At 44.8% G+C, this 19,075-nt stretch overlaps 2 protein-coding genes across 3 annotated transcripts in view; both read left to right on the top strand.

The window, feature by feature from the left end:
• Atac2 (Ada2a-containing complex component 2) overlaps positions 1-456 on the top strand; it is a 45,037-nt gene extending 44,581 nt beyond the window's left edge. For both annotated transcript variants that reach the window (XM_072285543.1, XM_072285542.1), the window contains one exon: positions 210-456. In XM_072285543.1, the coding sequence (XP_072141644.1) occupies positions 210-383 (174 nt within the window). In that variant the 3' untranslated portion in view covers positions 384-456. The remainder of the gene's footprint in view (positions 1-209) is intronic.
• A 3,338-nt stretch (positions 457-3,794) lies between these two features.
• Positions 3,795-18,419, top strand: LOC126518235 (uncharacterized). The gene is made up of 2 exons (XM_055064507.2): positions 3,795-5,014; positions 16,690-18,419. The coding sequence occupies exon 2, from the start codon at positions 16,905-16,907 to the stop codon at positions 18,327-18,329; it is 1,425 nt and encodes a 474-aa protein (XP_054920482.2). The 5' UTR covers positions 3,795-5,014; positions 16,690-16,904; the 3' UTR covers positions 18,330-18,419.
• The last annotated feature ends 656 nt before the right edge of the window (positions 18,420-19,075 follow it).

Raw genomic sequence — 19,075 nt, 5'->3', positions numbered from 1 at the left:
CCAGTATCTGTGAACCAAAATCTGGCCTGTAGTACAGACCTATCTACCACCTATGCAAGACTCATGACAGGTGCAGACCAGTTCCAAGACACATACGCTTACACAATGTAGCCAAGTATGTACACAGTGCTCTATGAATGTTGGGCTTCATGCCACGTCAAGAGCAAAGGGTTGGACAACAAATGTAACCCATTTTCTTCTGTGTGCAGACGTGCATGGGAAAGGATGTCACACTGCATGTATCTGCAACCAATCCAGCAATACTTCTGTACCAGAAGTTTGGCTTCAAGGTGGAAGAACTCATCCTGGATTTCTACGACAAATACTTCCCAGCTGACTCCAAGGAGTGCAAGCACGCCATGTTCCTCCGGCTCAGCAGATAGCCCGTCCTCCCTTGCCCTCAATGGGCAGGCACATCATCATCATTCATGTGTAAATAAACACAATGCCAAAGAAGTTCACTTGTCTACATTGTGGTAGTCAGGTACAGTTGTGTTGACATCTACAGCTAACAGTAGTCGTGTAGCGCGAGTACCAGAGGAACACGAACCATCAGGACTAATGCCAAAACAAATGTGGTAGAAATTTATTAATTCATCAGTTTAGAAATGTTAACTGCAAAAGGTGCAGGCAAAGGTGCACATTGCAGACAGGAAAAAAGCCAACGAGGCTGGCAACTTATGGCTTCGCGCATGTGTTTTCCTGGGTATCGAGGCCTACTATGTACATTGTGCCATGACATGCATAATGTGTGACCTATATTTGGCATATAAGTGCGAGAGGCAATGCAATGTAGAATATGCATTTCACCGATCCAGTGCATGTGAGTGCGTTCTTATAAGGATAATGCAATCAAGCACAAGTAATGAACTCTGCTGTATTTGGGGGAAGCCATATTTAGATCATCTCTGTCACTCGGAATGAATCGAGCATAGTATGGTCCTGATTCGCGTGGTCTTGACGAGATTTAGTATGCCCGACAGCACTCAGCAGGAAGTTCAGCTAGGCAGTGCCCCATATAAATCGCCAACACTACAGCAAGCGTGCATGGTGCGAGTTTCGTTGCATCTGTAAGCTCGGCACATTATTCTTGGCAACCGATGTGCTAGCCTTTGTACCTCCGTTGCAGTGACGTAAAGTGTACTTAGGCGAAAACTGTATGAAATGTACCAGACCATCACTGTGGGGCATGTCTGCAGTGATTGCTTTGACTCGCATAACTCTAGAGGACCCCCAACAAATGCAGCAGTTACCGGTAACACGCATTATAACCCAATGCTTCCAGAGAAGGCAGGTTCTGAGACACATGCGATAAGCGCGGTACGATTTGTAGCGATTTCACTATGACTGATCACGTAAAAAATTCTGCAGTTAGCAAAGTACGAAACAATTAACGCAAGGCAAATTTTGTTTCTGCTCGTAACGCATTTCGCGTAATAAGCGAGAGCTTACTATTGTGCACGGATGACGAAGCAACAGCAAGAGCCTACTGTCATGCAGAAATTCAGTTTGGACCGCCTGTTTTCAGAGACAAGCAGAAAGTAGAGAAAATTAGTGGCACCTGGCAAGACGGAGTCGTGTCGACGAAAGCTTTGCGAAGCAGCTGGCACCGTCATTCGTTGGCGTATTTTACATTTCGAAGCTGCCTGCTCTTCGGCTCGCTGTCAATCGCAATAGGATGGAATGACACCTTGCGTCATTGTAATCTGGTTGAGGTATTATGGGGAGCGCAACGCTGCTTTTGCGATTTGTTTTTTGCCGCGGCACTGCCGACCAAATGCGAAAGCACTTTAGTCGTCCACGCTAGAGCAGAAGACGCTGTAGTCAGGGTTGCCAGATGGTTCCAACAAAAGATAGCCAAATGATCTTAAAATGTAACTCAAACATAGGCAAACCTTAATTTTTCGTGAGCGAAAAGTCGCCAAAACGTTTTATGTTGCTATGGTGTACTGGAATGGGATAGTGTGTCGTCCGTACAGCAAAACAATGGCAGAACCGAGGACGCTTCTGCCAACGTTGGCTTCTGCAAGGACGCCATCAGTGGGGTGCTGCGATCGACTAGTGTGCCTAGCATGCAAAATTTAAATATTTTGTGCAAGACTTTCTGTATTTATGAACTAAAACCCTCTCAAAACAATTGAGATTAGTATAATTCACAAAAAATAAGCACTACAAACTGGTAGGATATATCGAAACAGCGTCTAAGTTTGCACGTTTCCAGCCACAGATCATGCAGTGTTCCTGTTCGTATGCTCAGCGTTTTGGTTGCAGAAGATGAAACAAACACTCGTCTACTCGTTCTGTTCGGTAAGCACGCATGTGTTTTTAGTCATTCGAAACACACGACGATAAGAAGCCTGGAAGGAGTGCCTGCACTGTGCCTGGTGGGTTGCAGGGGATTCCTTTCATGTTGCCTGAGCCAGAAAGGCAGTTGCCAGGTTTCACTGAAGAAAACGAACAAATACACACGCACATACACAAATATTTAGAAATCCAGTACTTCCCGTGCTCATAAATAATGTGCGAACGCGGCAGGGAAAACTACAACAAGCAATCAGCGAGCTCCGTACATACATGCATGACCTCCGTGACAACCATAACTGTCAATATCGGAGGCCCTGTGTTGCACCATTATTTTCCCTCTTGTCAGCAATGACCCCAAGCTGCAGCGACAGGTGACGCTGCAGTAGACTAGCGTGCTTGGTGATGCAACCCACCGCCCCATTCCAAAGGGGACCATCATAACATCCATTCATCTGTGCTCCAGCACCCCCCAGCCTTCGTCACAAAAAGAGGCACGTTTTCGCTGCCGGACGACACACTACCTTATTCCAGTACACCATAATGTTGTTCTGCAGGTGTCTATTAGATGGTGTAGATGGTGTCCAAATCTCTCCGCATATTTTTCCGGCTCTAAAATTACTTCTGCCGTATGCACCTAACACAACATTGGCATCAAGATCTACGTAAAGAATTCTAGTGAGAGCTGCCACTCAGACGTGGGTTTAGACGTCACTTAAGTGTTACAATGAACCAAAGAATTTCTTTTCCGATTTATTCATGAAGCTTTTGGTATTTACTGAGCCATGTTCTCAGCTAACATTAGTTCACGCCTTGCTTTACTCGAGGTATTTTTCTGCAAGAGTCAGGCAAAATATCGCCAATCTCGAGGATCAGATTCAGCTGGTCACGATTGAGTGCTCAAGAGGTGGCCCGACCTTAAGGCATCGAAATAGGGATGCCTTTAATATAGGAAAATTAACATGTTATTTCCCTCCGCTCTTTCTTTCTCTCCCAATTTACTCAAAAGCAGCTTGACACTGAGTTGGCAAATGCTGCATGCTGCTTGGAGGCACACTGAACTCGGGAGAAAACTTGAAACCTTCTCGCGTTTTCCTCGTGTGAAGAAGCAGCAATTGTGACTGCAATTCACCTTGGAGCGGGGAACAGAACCACCTGCTGGTCCATAACAGAAGAGGTGAATTAAAGCTTATAGTTTTAATTGCCACCTGGATTGCGGCACTGACAATAATTCAGGTGGTATTAGTATCGAAAAGAGTTGAACTGCACAATATTTAAACAGGGGTTCTCTGGTAAGATTCGTGCAGTATGAAAAACATGTACATACGCGAGTTTCCATCAATGCAGGCACGAATGCGTGCGTTGCCAAATTTCTGAGGGGGCTGTGTGCCGTATTTCGAGTGCGATTAAAAAAAATAGTGAAGTAATTTGTGGATTTCTCACCCGTGCTCTTGCGACAAAGGAATGACAACACAGTAGTGCAAACAATCACAAGGGCATTTATTGCACCTTTCATAGACCAATGCCTGATAGCCGAGTTGCAAATCGCGCAAGTCCGACTCACCGCGACCGGATAACGAGCAAATATGTTCGCCCCATGCGGGACCGTACGCGCGAACCATCAACGCCTGGTCGTTCGCGCGTACGGTCAGGCGAACGGTGGCGCGTTCGAACGTGGCCTCGCGAGACGGTTTCGCAGAAGCATGGATCGGCGCAAGCGCGGAACGTCCGCATCGCTTGCCGAACTCGAACCAAAGAGGAAGAGCCTCCTCCTTTCCGCGCCCAAGTAGCCCCAAAGTCACTTGATAATTTGAAAGTAGCGACCCATGGTAGTGTGTATAAGCGCGACTGGACGAGGACGAAGAAGGAAACAGATACACAGACAGGGTCAGACAGAAAGCGTTGTGTCTGTGTATCTGTTTCCTTCTTCGTTCTCGTCCAGTCGTGCTTATACACACTACCATGGATTCTAACCAACTAGTCCGCCAACGTGTTTTAAAGAAAGTAGCGACACTCTTTGAACTCTGCCGCCGCCGCGCGACCTCCTCGCCCCTTGCGCATTCCCCCGCGGCAACCAGTTTTGCCCCCGTTTTTCTGCACGACGATTGGTCTCCCTGCCGTTGCCCTTGGAAACGCGCGGATCTTGAGTTTTGCTTGTGTCTTTCTTTTTCGTTCGCGCCATTTTCCTCCTGAGCACGGCTGACTCTGCGCTTTAGCTCGGCGTAGCGAACGTTGTACACTGGAATGACATCGCCTGCCAACTTTCCCTGCCTTTGAACGAAGAAACCATGGATGGATGGATGGATGGATGTTATGAGCGCCCCCTTTGGAACGGGGCGGTGGGTTGCGCCACCAAGCTCTTGCTGTTATATACTGTCTAATGTCCTACCTAGATTAAACAATAAAAAAAGAAGAAAAAAAAGAAACACTATGAATTCCCACAACAAAATTTTCTGATCCCCTATTGCAAACTGTGCTTTTGTATGTCTGCGTTTTTTTTCCCTACTTTTATTCTACCAATCGCCTCTTACTTTTCCCATTTCCAACCAATTCAGCCTCAAGCCCGCCAATTCTAGCCCCAACCGTGCTTTCTGCCTGGCCACAGCGAGCAACTTCCTGCGCGGGAGACTCGTTATTTCTACCTCCGTCTTGGAACCACTTCGGGCACGGCACCGCACCGAGCGTGGTCTTAACGCCGACTTTGTTTGCACAGGTTAGTCACCTACCTTGTGCAAGATGTGTACGTTTTAGTGACCGAATGTTTATTGCGGTGTCGTGCCCCTCTGACACATTTGATGCCACTCGGAAAATTTTGTGCCACTCGCTATGTTCATTATGTGTGAATGCTCACCTCACTTTTCGTTTACTAAGCCCTTTCTGGGGACATTGAGCTTAACCCCGGTCCTGTTAATGACATTCCCACTCCGGTATCCCTTGAATCCATTGCTAGCGTCCTATCCCGTTTGGAAACCTCTCAGAACACCGTTCTGTCTGAGCTCGCTCTAGTTCGTGCTACACAGGCTACCATTAAAAACCAGGTCGGTCGTCTATCCACCCGTGTCGACGCCCTTGAGAAAATTGTAGGCGCTCATAAATCAAGTCACTCGATACCTGTATCCAGTGACAACCCTGAAATAATTAAACTCACTTCGCGAACAACGCCGTACAGAAATGCGATGACTCGGAAAACAACCTTCGCCGGGACAACCTACTTTTTTTTCGGTGTTGAGGATGCGCGTGATAAAAATTGGGAGCAATCAGAGTCTCGTGTTATTTCACTGTGTGCAGATAAACTTCAAATTGCCATCACCAAAAATGACATAAAATGCGCACACAGGCTTGGCCGTTTCCAGGCCGGTAAACACCGACCTATTATAGTGAAACTTCCGCGGTTCAAAGATAAGTGTAGCATTCTGTCTGCCGGGGCCAAAGCTTAAAGGTTCGCCAATTTCTATCCGGAAAGACTTTTCGTCGCGCGTCCAGCTTGCTAGGAAAAAGTTGTACCCCTATACGAAATAAAACAACGCCTCCACTTTCAAGATACGCTTCGATAAGCTTCAGATGAATGAAAGGCAGTTTTTTTATGACGTGCAATCCGACTCAGTTTTAGAAGTTAAATCCTAGCCATCACTGCAGGCTTGCCCAGCACTCTCCTTTCCCTTCCAGCCGCTACTAAACCCTGTTGACGCATCACGCAATCACATACTATCTGTTATACTGGCTAATGTTTGCAGTTGCATGTCAAAAAAGATATCATTGAAGCCCTTCTCGACGACAATAATGCAGACATGGCCATTTTCACTGAGTCTTGGTTAACCCCTGACATAGATAGCACTGAGCTACTGCATGCAGATTCCTCCTACTCTGTTTTCAGACGCGATAGGAAGGAACGAAGGGGTGGTGGCGTTCTTGTCTTCATGAAAAACAGCACTTTTTGTTGCCAGCTCCCGAACAATTGGACTCACGAAATTCTTTGTGTACAGATATCCATGCCTACATGTACATGCATATTCGTATCTTGTTATCGCCTACCCGATTATGATCGTTTCTTTATCGACAAACTTAACACTGTCATTTTAGATGCAACCTCTCAATTCCCACTGGCTAACTATTTTATTTGTGGTGATTTTAACTTTCCGGATATAAACTGGGACAATTTAACAGCATCATCCCGCCAGTCAAAAGATTTCCTTGATTTAGCCTTAAACTTCAACCTTACACAAACAGTAAACTTTCCTACACATGGCCCAAACACCCTTGACCTGGTCCTCACTTCTCAACTTGAATACAATCAGTCGTTAGTGTGTGTTAATGGGCTGAGCGATCACAGTATTGTCCTTTTCAATTTGAATATCCCTGTTCCAATCAAACAGCATTCTATAAAATTAATATGGGACTACAATAAAGCTGACTGTTCCAAAATTAACAGGGAACTAAATATTTTTTTTTTGATTACCTTAATGAAACTGCCTTCAGAAGGTCTGTTGATGGAAACTGGCTGTTGTACAAGCAAAAGCTACTCAGCTTAATAATTACATACCCCTTGTTTGCATTCGTGGTGTCATGGGAAAGCCTTGGTACATAAACCAACTAAAAAAACTAGCACAGAAGAAAAAGCGCCTTTTTAGAGTGGCAAAAAAATGTGGTTCTGCCCCGAAATGGAAGAAATATGTCACCTGCCTGCACGAATACAACCTTCTGAAGCTTTCCCAGAAAAAATTTTATCACCAGGATCTTCTCAATATCGTCCGTGTAAACCCGAAAAAAATTTAGGAAAATACTCGCACCAAGTAGAAATCAGTCGCATAACATTACCATAACTAATCCTGATGGGTCCCATGTTCCAGTTGAAAAGCGTTCTGATGTCTTGAATTCATAGTTCCGTCTTTACTTGTGAATCTTCCACCAACATTCCTGTTTTACCAACATTTTGCAGCGCTGAAATGCCTCCCGTTGATGTAACTGCTGAAGGTATCGCGAGCCTAATCAATAAACTTAGAATATCTAGCTCCCCCAGACCTGACAACATACCGGTGAAGATACTAAAAGCCACTAAGGTCATTTCTAGCCAGGTATTACAAATCATTTTTACCCAGTCTGTAGGCGAGGGTACCATGCCCAAAGACTGGAAACTAAGCAAAGTAGCCCCAGTCTTTAAATCTGGTAAGCGTTCCGACCCGTCCAATTATCGCCTGATCTCACTTACATGTATTGCCTGTAAACTTTTAGAACATATCATATATTCCCATATAGTGTCCCACCTCGACAGAAATTCTTTTTTCTTTAGCAAACAACATAGATTTCATCTGGGCTTATCATGCAAAACACAACTTTTTGAATTCACCACAGATCACCTAAACTTAGATTCTTCATTGCAGACTGACGTAATTTACTTAGATTTTTCAAAGGCTTTCGATTGCGTCCGTCGTCATCAACTAGTGTCCAAACTTTCATGCCTTCACCTCGACCCGCTAATCCTATCATGGATCATTTGCTTCCTGACAGATCGCCTCCATTTCACCTGTGTTAGCAGTCGCTGTTCAGATACTACCAAAGTAATATCGGGTGTACCAAAGGAATCCGTCCTCGGCCCACTCCTTTTTCTAATATACATTAACGACCTCCCAACAGACATATCATCTACAATACGTCTATTCGCCGATGACTGTTATTTACCGTCGTGTCAGTACTAACACTGACCAGCCCATTCTGCAAAATGGCCTAACTTGTCTATTGACAAGTGGTGCTCACGCTGGATGATGGAACTAAATGTCTTCAAATGCAAGTTAATGCGTGTGTCACGTAAACGCTTTATATCCAAATTTCCATACTCTTTAGGCTATGTGAATTTATCTGAGGTCGACAGTTACTGCTACCTTGGCGTCATCACTAACAAAATAAATTGGTTAAACCACGTTCTACAAATAGCCGCTGATACCTCAAGATCCCTTAACTATATTAGAAGAGCCCAATCCTTGTCTCCTCTATTGATTCGTAAACTAGCACATGAAATTTTCATCCGTACCAAATTAGAATATGCGTCTACTATTTGGAATCCGCATCAGAAGTACATTTTAGAAGCTACTCAAAATCATGCCTCCCATTTTATCTTATCAAATTATGCCAACACTATCAGCGTTACTAACTTGAAGTTATCTATTGGTCTACCCCTTTGAGCATCAAGACGTATAATTTCGCAACTCTGCCTATTTCATAAATTGTACTATAACTTTCCTGACCTTCGTTCCTCACTTTTATTTCCACCCGTCAGCTCATCACATTGCCTATTCAATTCTTTAAGTATCCAACGCTTTCATAATTCTACAAACGCTTTCAACAAATCCTTCCCGTTGCAATAGAACAATGGAACTGGCTCCCGGAATCCGTTGTTGTAGAGCAAAACCCTTCGAAATTTCGAGAGTCACTACCCACCCTTATTTGCAAGTAATAATGCAAAAACCTGTTCTTTTAGTGTCTTTTCAGTTGCTTTTTGGTGCTTTGTACATGACCATTCCTTCGATGTTAGTATTATTGGTTTGCCCCCCGCCCCTTATGTAATACCCCACATGGGGCTTTTAAGGGAATAATAAATGATGTTGATGATTTGCAAATGCACAACAAGAAATCGATGGATAAAATTTTTGCAATAACGCAAAGAGCACCAATTAACTATTTGAGGCCCCGATCTGCCTGAGGATAGTCAGTTTCGCTTGAAAGGCGAAACATCGATTGCGATATCAAATTAGTAGACAGAGCTATACGAAGTGAGGATAGTAATTTTATCGGCTGTATAAACTGGTACACATTCGCTTACTAACTAAATTAACAAGCATATGGTGTCACGCACGCATAAGCAAACATGAACAGATCTCGCTCGATGACTGCGGGAACTCGCTCTCAATACGCTGGAGTGACGAAGCACCGCAGCAGCAGCGATTGAATTGACCTTCGTGCTGCCTATCGCTTCAACGCGAACTGAACGGCGAAAACAGCGCACATGAAGCTATCAACACTCGGTGCACTCTGTCCCGATCGCAGAACGCTTTCAAGACGGGGCCCGAGCACGCGGCCGCGCCGTGCACAGCCGCTGCCACAGTATAACGCTCCCTCTCCCGCCCCATTCGCCGGTGCCTTGCGCGCGCAAGACTGAGCCGCCATCATCGCTCGCCCTCGCACTCTTTCACTGGCACATACAGCGCGCGACGACGACGTTATCACCCTTGGACCTTATATGGAACATCACAGCGATGGCTTAAATACGAGAGCAACTATTCGCAACAGAATTAGGCACGTGCGCCTTCTGCAGAAAAAATTGGGAGGCGACTCGGCACGTAATGGAATACCAATATATTCACCCAGCCGGGACCACAGGGAATGATCATATACATATATATTTACATATATATATATATATAGATGTAGTAGAACTTGATTATAGTTCAAGCAGCATAGCCTATGTGACTATTTGCCGCTGCCCTGTCTCAAACGGGATTTTAGAAATGATCATCAAAATGTGGTGTTGGCAATAAGGAGTTGTCGCTCTCTCTCCTAACCGCACGGGTTAGGTATGGTTAGGTTAGGTAGGACTTGTGCCTGCTCGTCCGTCACAAGGCTTCAGCGTGTTGGGAAAGGGCACCCTTTGGCAAGCTCCTAGTTCAGAGAGCCCCTATTCCATGCTTATAGCTCGATCGCCAAGATTAATTATAACTGGCAGCCAATTCTCTCCAAACATTTTGTCAATCGTTGGCCATTCGTGTATTCCGCTTCAGGCACGTGCGAGCATATCGTACGAGCATTTGCTGTGGCCTTTAGGGTAAATGAATGGTAACTACATGCAAAGGCTTTCTAGTATGTACTCATAGCATTCGCAGGTGTACTCGGTGTTCTTATGGAACAGTTGGTTGAGTGGCTGTCTCAGGACGAAGAGGGCCCAGGTATCGTACTGGCACACAAGATACCTACCAAATTTGTAGTCTTGCTGATGTCTTGGGCCACTTTCGCATTTCTCGTGATCAAGTTTACCCACGGGTAAAATGCACCAAGCTGAGTGTTTTCTGTCCTTTGGCAGAAAAGCGTAAATATACATATATATTACTGCGTTTCGTCTCTCGTTTTGGGATCTAAATGTTTCAACGCCATCGGCATGGAACGCGCTGCGAAACGCGGCTGCTGAGATCCTACGAGTTCGGTGGGACACGGCTGACACTTGATTGTTTAGCGAAGCAGTGGCCCATTAGGTGGCCTTTTGTTCGAACTACATTTATCGGCTGCGAAACGAATTAGTAAATTAAGCTCTACCACACAAGCTTTCAGAATCGCTGCTTGGAGTGAGCATTGCAATTGTATATACAATATCGCTCAACGAGGCATGTTGACTGCAAGTTTGACGATCGCGGCACATGATAAGCATTTCTATATATGAGGGCACAAAGAAAATACAATAAAATGCAGGACAGATGCGAAGAACGACACACACTACTGGGGCTGACTCGCAACTTGCACACAAATTCACCCTTAGAGTTGAGAGGCACGAGGATGGATGGATGGATGGATGGATGGATGGATGGATGGATGGATGGATGGCGAGCGGGCGGGCGGGCGGGCGGGGAGTTCTCAGGTTGTGCAAAAAAGTCGGCAGATTAGTGCGTGCTAGGAAGGAGACCGCTCAAGGCCGTAACCTAAACTCGCCAGTGAACAGTTGCGGATGTCCCATGCTGACTCAAAACATAGTAGCCGTCTGAGCTTGAATCTACTTTGCTTTCATCTTCGGAATCATAGCTAGAGTCCTCATCACTAAATTCAAGTGCGGGTGCAGCAAAGTTTCGAGCACGACGCTTTTCTCACAACGCAGCCGCGCGGGATGACGCGTTGCGAGCCACTTTCAATAACTGCGCAGTGACACCGGCGGCCCCCCTTGCCTGAATTTTACAAGAGAAGCGAAACCGATGCTCTTGGAAACTGGTTGAAAATGCCAGGTCCACATGCTAGACATGCGGCGGACCTTCAGAAATCACTTTGGTGGAATAAAACGAGTCGGACTCCAAACCGAAGCTCACTAGTAAACAGCTGGCGTCATTTTCAGTTAATTATCACCACTCAGCATTGTCGGACGGCAAATCCGGCGATATAATTTAATTCTTGACGTGCTGGGAGTCATTTTATTACAAAATTTTGATGCTAGTGCAGTGTAATCGTGAGCGACATGATTTTTTCTCAAATGCGGTGAAGGTGACGGCCACTCCTCTTTTCACTACAACATATGCGCATTCGTTCACAAAAAGGTCCATAAAAAAATCACATCACCGGAGTGCGAAAATTTTAACTGGTTCGGAAAGCTCAGTGCCTGAATGGCACGAAGTGGATATGAAACGGCTCCAACATGTCGAAATCGGCGACCTAAAGTATCAATCCCCTGTGATCGATTTTAATATGCGTGGTAACAAAAGAGTTAAGGGCAGTTAAAGACATGCATTCATTTTTTTCGGATGTTTTCGCAGCCCATAGGACTTTGACTGTACAACTGACCAAGCAGATGCTTCAAATGATGCATGGAGCACACGCGTGGTGGAAGGAGGATGAGAACAGAAAGGACCGACGCACTGAGGAATTAACGAGAAAGGAAGCTTGCTGCCGCCTCTTTGAAGGAGCTTGAGCTCAAAAAACAGTGTTGGCTGACGCCGAGTTGCAGGTGTCCCTCATTCAAACCAAAATAAACTCTTTAAAGCAGTGAAACCCAACACTGAGATGTGTACGAGCTGAGAGTATGTCAGGACAGGTGGGGTTGACTTCCCAGCTGCTGAGTGAGAATCTTAGTTGTGACACAGTTCAGCCCTCATACTGATGAGCTTGCTATCAGTAGATAGAAATAGCTCATATTTGAAAACATTTACTTGTGTATGCATCTCCTTTTCATTCGTATTTGAAAATGTTCGACTCGATTCGGAATGGGTTTTACCATTTTTCCGCTGTGCATTTTACTGTCACCTTGTTTCTGTTTTCTTTTTGAATAATATAGCTATTACTTCTTACTATTCAAACTGGATTAAATCATTTTTTTTGTTTCAACATGCTTACTATAGAGTGACTGCATCGGGCAACATGGTGTCAGCCCGCCTTGATATAAAACAAAGTTCTGGCTCATTCAGGGAATTTTCCAAAGGGGCTCAGGGAAAACCTGGAAAACTCGGGGAATTTGGAAATGTCAACTTGGTAGACACCCTATCAACGAACTGTGCCATAACAGTATCTTCTCGTCACTGTGGATTTTGGAACTGAAATGTCTCTCTTTTTTGTGATAGAGAAAGCCTTTTGAGTCGCTTACCATTAGAGAAATGGACTGGAGTAACTACTTCCATTTTCTCTGGTGACGAGGACATTTAATTACAGGCCTGCGTTTCATTACTGCCTTTACCTTATACAACACTCCCAAATTCTTGAGGTATCAGCTTCACCTTGCTGAGAACCTTCTGGAGGCTGGAACTGCAGTTATTAACATCCTCTCCCAAAAGCCTCACTACCATGCTGCCTTTTCTGCAATAAGCTTCCACTCAAACCTCCTTTGAGAGCAGTACTGTTGAACAATGCACTTGTTTTGTGAGAGTTGCATTGAATTTCTGACACTGCTGGCCAACAAAATGCTGCCACTGGAATGGTGATCCTCTGATGCAATGCGGCGTGACTGTAGAATTGGTTCAAAAAGGTTAGACCTATTTTATTGGAATGCATCATGTAACCATGCAAACAACAAAGGACAAAGAAGGAAACCACAGGATAGGCGCGGACAGGCTCCTGCAGTCTGACGTTTAGGCACCGTCCCGTCTGTCCTATGTAGCTGCTGCAGGAGCACCGCGCAGGGGTAGAAGGATTGGCGGGGGGTGGCAAATTGGCTGACCATTGTCGCCACTGTCGTAATTGCACGCCTAGGTTCTGCGACACTAAAGTCTTGAAGATGTTTGCGTCACAACTGAGCCGAGAAATCTATGAAGCTTACTGTATAAAAATGCAATCTGGCAGCTGCGTAAGCAGCTCTTCAGTGTCACTGAGTGATAGAGTTCAAATATTTGCATGCAAATTTATACCACAATCTTCTTTCCATGAGAAGGCTACCTCATAGCGACCACCATCAAATCCAACTTTGCTTTGAAACAGTTCAAGGACTGATAAAAGCATTGAGTTTTTTTAAACTGTCCTGTCAAAATTCCCACGCTCTCGAATTCCCACAACTTTTTCCGTGCTTCGCGTCAGCGCCCTGCACACCCATGCCTTCAGCATCCGCGACACCGCAACCGTCAATCATCTTGACCCATCCAGGCGACCCCGGCACCTTCTCTAGTAACGGCACCAACAAAGTCAACATCAAAGAATGGCTTGGCATATACAAACGTGTCTTTGCAAACAACCGATGGAACCCGACAGTGATGCTCGCAAGGCCTGGTCGTCTGTCAGCATGGTAGGATGGCCGAGGACAAGCCCGCTGCAGAGTTCTGTCTTTTGCAATACCCAGCACCTCCACCAAAAATGAAACGGGCAGAGATATAAGGTTAAATAGGACCATTATTACTCTGCAGAAGATACGGCCGATAAAACCGGTATGGTCGAACTTTAGGTTAGCCCCACTACATCGTCTCTTACGTCTTGTTGGTGATCATCGTCTTTGTCCCTCCCGTCGCACCGTGACATAATGTTCTATCATTTTATAGTATATACACGTCAACAATATCTGTTAGTAGTTTTCAGCCATGTTTTTGTTGACGTCTTTGATGATTGGTATGACTGGCGGCTTCCAATCTTGTGGAATCTGACCAGTCATTAAAGATTGATGAAAAATATGGAATAAAAACCTGCTCAGAGCAGTATTCTTTAGTAATTTAGAGTTAATATTGTCAGTGCCTGCTGACGACGAAACTTTCCAATTATTAATGAGTGCTGAGCAATACCATCAATAAACAGCCTTACCGTGATGTATGCAAAGGGTTGACCATTACTTTAAAAGTTGGGGTCTTTTTATCCCGAATGCCTTATTTATGCACATAAACAGGTGTCAGCTATATTAATTGTCTATTTCAGTTAAAACTACACTATATGGTTTTGTGCCAAATTTGGCTTGAATAATCTAAATGAAAGAAAGAAAAATTGACATAGGTTCGACACTGTGCCAGAAGTGCTAGTTGCAGTGCAAAATGAGCTTCTTGCTGGTGCTAAGATCTGCACCAGAAGGTCAAATGGCCTTCTGGCGGAAACTGTGCCTTATGTTATGGAACTCCACTGCCTCAACTATACTCTAGCACTCCAACTGGTGCCCTAAAGGACTGCTTCATGGTTTCAATTCAAAGTTATAGTGAACGAATGGGTTTCGCAAGCAATAAGTGACTCATTGTAAGAACAGTCGGTGCCATTGGGAGAGATGTGTGCCGTATCATCAAATGAATGCTGCTGCAGGCCACTGTGGAACATTTATTGGCTTGGCTCTTGTTGAACAAGAACATATCCTCCGTGAAACTGCCGGCCAAGTAGTATTCCTAAAGTATATACTATTGTTGGCCATACAGCATATTGTGTGTCCATCCATTCATTACCAAATGCGCCTGTTTCCAACACTGTGGGTGCATCCCCTAAACATGCAAAATATCGTCCGGTCTCACTGACCCAAATTTGCTGCAGTAGGTTAGAGCATGTGATCTGTTGGCACCCTAAACAATACCTAGATGAAGACAACATGCTGTTTGGAGTCCAGCATGGTTTTATGGAAGGCTTTTACTGTCACTCAGCTTATTGCCTCATATAACGACTTAGCAGTTGATAACAGGGAACAAATAGAGACAGTATTTTTTAGATTTTGCCAATGCCTTTGATTAAGTACCTGAACATAAAACTCCATGTAAGCTTTACACAGTCGAATAGACACCAAATCTGCATTTTATCAGAGCCTATATTGAAAACCGTGTTCAGTACGTCAGTCGGCAATCGTATTTGAGGCATTTCATTTCACGTCAGGTGTAGCATAGGATAGGGGTCATTCTTGGGACCTTTTCTGTTCCTAATAGTCAATGACAGCAAATATGATTGGATGCATTGTACACGGTAGTTAAATCACAAGCTGATGAAACTAAGCTCAGCAATGACCATAAGATTTGCCACTAGTGTGAAGGGTAGAAAATGAGCTTGAACATTAATTAGTGCTGTGTTGATAAGCAGCAAGGAGACACCTTTACACTTTCTCCATTTTATTGGCAACAGCACCTAACATGTTTCTACCTATTAGTACCTTGAGGTAATTCTAACAGAACATATGAAGTGGGACGAGCATATTGAAAACATTTGCATGAGCGATCTCAGAAATTTATGGACCTTTGTCTCAATTTCAAAGGAGCCCCTATACAGGTCAGTGTATAGGGACATTCGCTATGCTGTCAGACCTAGCTATGAATATGCATAAGCTTTGCGGGATCCATATGCCAATAAAGTATTGTTAAATTAGAGTTATTACAGCAAATAGAAGTTAGGTTCATCTGCAATTTCTGCAGAAAAACTGATAGTGTGTTGCAGATGCTGAGTACTCTCCATCTTGAATAGTTACAGGGAAAACGTGCTAGACAGGGTACAACTATTGCATTTAGTGTACAACAGAGTCCAGCATTATGAAATAATTTTACCTGTGTCCTGCTTCTTGTGCTAGCATTCGTCAGTACCACAGTAGAATGATACAGGACCTATGTGCTGTGAATAATGTTTATAGATAGTAATTTTTTTCTAAGACAAAGAACGGAATGCATAGCCTAAGAACTTGTTGAAAGTAGATATGTTGTCATATTTGTGATTTGTATTGTTTGGCTATAATATTGTTTTCAAATGTTTGTATTTTTTGTCCCTTGATTACATTTTCTGTATATTTATTCCTCCTTGGACTCAAGTGAGTCGGCAGCATTTATAAATAAATTTCAGAAATGTAACTATCTACCACAACAGACAATACCATGAGACCTAGTTTGAGATGAAGTGCTGCTGTTCGTAATTTGGTCATCAGGCCCATGATGGTATTACCGAATGTTTGGGCTGTCGCACTTGACTGCAATGGCAGCTTGAACTAATACCATGCTCCCAGTCTTCTCACTTTATCTTACAGTTAAACAATGTTTTAAGCAAAAACTTGTGCAAATTTCATAAACTTGGCCATGAGCAATCATAAAATATATTTGTATTTTCCAAATCAAAATGGTTGACCTGCTGTGCTCTGATTTGATCTGAAATCACTACCAAGACATTGAATGAAGAAAAGGCTGATCTTTACCACTACTATCTATGTCATTTCATTTCTTCGGCATATTATAATTAATTTTTTTTTAAGTGAAAAGTATTACTCGGGTAACTTGTCTTGTTTTCTTGGTGCAGCATTGAAGCATTCCAGCTGTCCAGCAAATGCAGATGGTGCAGTTTCATGAAGGATACCGCTACCACTGTAACTCCTGTGTCTGGATGGATAAACTGATCTGAAGTGCTCACCGGGATCCGTGCAAGCCAACGTGTTTCATTTCAATGCCCTTCATGCTCTCAGAGCTTCTCACAAAAAGTTATTCTAAAGCAACACCTGTACATCCAGAAGTGAGATGCCATTTCATTGCCATTTATGCGCTAGGAACTTCACGGTGAAGTCTATGTTGAAGGAACACCTGTGCATTCACACAGGAGAGAAGCCATTACAGTGCCCTTCGTGTCCTCGAAGATTCCCACAAAAGAGAAATCTTAATCGACACCTGTGCGCCCACACAGGCGAGAAGCCATTTCAATGCCCTTCATGCTCTCAGAGCTTCTCACAAAAGAGTACTCTGAACCGACACCTGCACACCCATACAGGTGAGAAGCAATTCCATTGCCCTTCGTGCCCTCAAAGCTTCTCACTAAAGAGTCATCTGACCCAGCACCTATGCGCACACACAGGTGAAAAGCCATTTCAATGCCCATCGTGCCCTCAGAGTTTCTCACAAAAGAGTACTCTGAACCAACACTTGCACACCCATACAGGCGAGAAGCCATTTCATTGCCCTTCGTGTCCTCAGAGATTTTCACAAAAGGGTACTCTGAACCAGCACCTGTGCACACACACAGGTGAAAAGCCATTTCAATGCCCATCGTGCCCTCAGAGTTTCTCACGAAAGAGTACTCTGAACCAACACCTGCACACCCATACAGGCGAGAAGCCATTTCATTGCCCTTCGTGCCCTCAGAGATTTTCACAAAAGGGTAATCTGAACCGACACCTGTGCACTCACACAGGAGAGAAGCCATTTCAGTGCCCTTTGTGCCCTCAAAGCTTCTCGCAAAAGAATGCTGTGAACCAACACCTGCACACCCACACAGGCGAGAAGCCATTTCAATGCCCTTCATGCCCTCAGAGCTTCTCACAAAAGAGTACTTTGAACCAACACCTGCGCACCCATACAGGCGAGAAGCCATTTCATTGCCCTTCGTGCCCTCAGAGATTTTCACAAAAGGGTAGTCTGAACCGACACCTGTGCACTCACACAGGAGAGAAGCCATTTCAGTGCCCTTTGTGCCCTCAAAGCTTCTCGCAAAAGAATACTGTGAACCAACACCTGCACACCCACACAGGCGAGAAGCCATTTCAATGCCCTTCATGCCCTCAGAGCTTCTCACAAAAGAGTACTTTGAACCAACACGTGCGCACCCATACAGGCGAGAAGCCATTTCCTTGCCCTTCGTGCCCTCAGAGATTTTCACAAAAGGGTAGTCTGAACCAGCATGTGCGCACCCACACAGGCGAGAAGCCATTTCAATGCCCTTCGTGTCCTCGAAGCTTCTCACTAAAGAGTACTCTGAACCAGCACCTCTGCACCCACACAGGCGAGAAGCCATTTCAATGCCCTTCGTGCCCTCAAAGCTTCTCACAAAAGCGTAGTCTGAACCAGCACCTGTGCTCCCACACAGGCGAGAAGCCATTTCAATGCCCTTCATGCCCTCGGAGCTTCTCACGGAAAAATACTCTGAACCAACACCTGTGCACTCACAGGTGAGAGGCCATATCAGTGCCTCGCATGCCCTCTGAGCTTTTCAAAGAAGAATGCTCTGAACCAACACCTGCGCACCCACACAGGAGAGAAGCCATTTCAGTGCCCTTATGCCCTCAAAGCTTCTCACATAAGTCGACATGGAAGGTTCACCTGCACTTCCACTAAAGTGAGAGACTGTTTCAGAGCTGTTCATGTCCTGAGAAGTTCTTGTGGAAGCCTGCATTAAACCAACAGTCACTCAGGCGGGCGGCCATTTCAGTGCCCTGCATGCCCTCAGCAATTCTCAAAAGTTCTTACTGAAGGACCATGTGTGCATCCACTCAGCGAGAGGCCATGTCAATGCTCTTCATGTACTCGAATGTACTCATGGAAGTTTGCACTGAACTTCACTTCCACTAATGTGAGAGGCTGTTTCAGGGTCCTTCATGTCCTGAGAACTTGTCATCGAAGTATTCACTGTACCGACACCTGCTTGTCCATACAGTCCGTAGTGAAGGATTACCTGTGTATCCACTCGGGGAAACGCCATGTCAGGGCTCATGTCCTCAGAGCTACTTGCAGAAGTTCGCACTGAACTGACACATGCACAACCCACATAAGCAAGAGGCTGTTTCAATGCCATTTCTACCCTCAAACCTTCGGACATAAAAGCCATCTCAATAGGCACCTTGTCACAAGTGCACCACACATGCAGTGCAGCAGTGCTGAGTTGTGTGCACTCCTCATTGTTCCTTCTTGCTTTTCATGTC

Source organism: Dermacentor andersoni, chromosome 11, assembly GCF_023375885.2.
Source record: "Dermacentor andersoni chromosome 11, qqDerAnde1_hic_scaffold, whole genome shotgun sequence".
Lineage (NCBI taxonomy): Eukaryota > Metazoa > Arthropoda > Arachnida > Ixodida > Ixodidae > Dermacentor > Dermacentor andersoni.
This window is presented reverse-complemented; position numbering and strand designations above follow the sequence as displayed.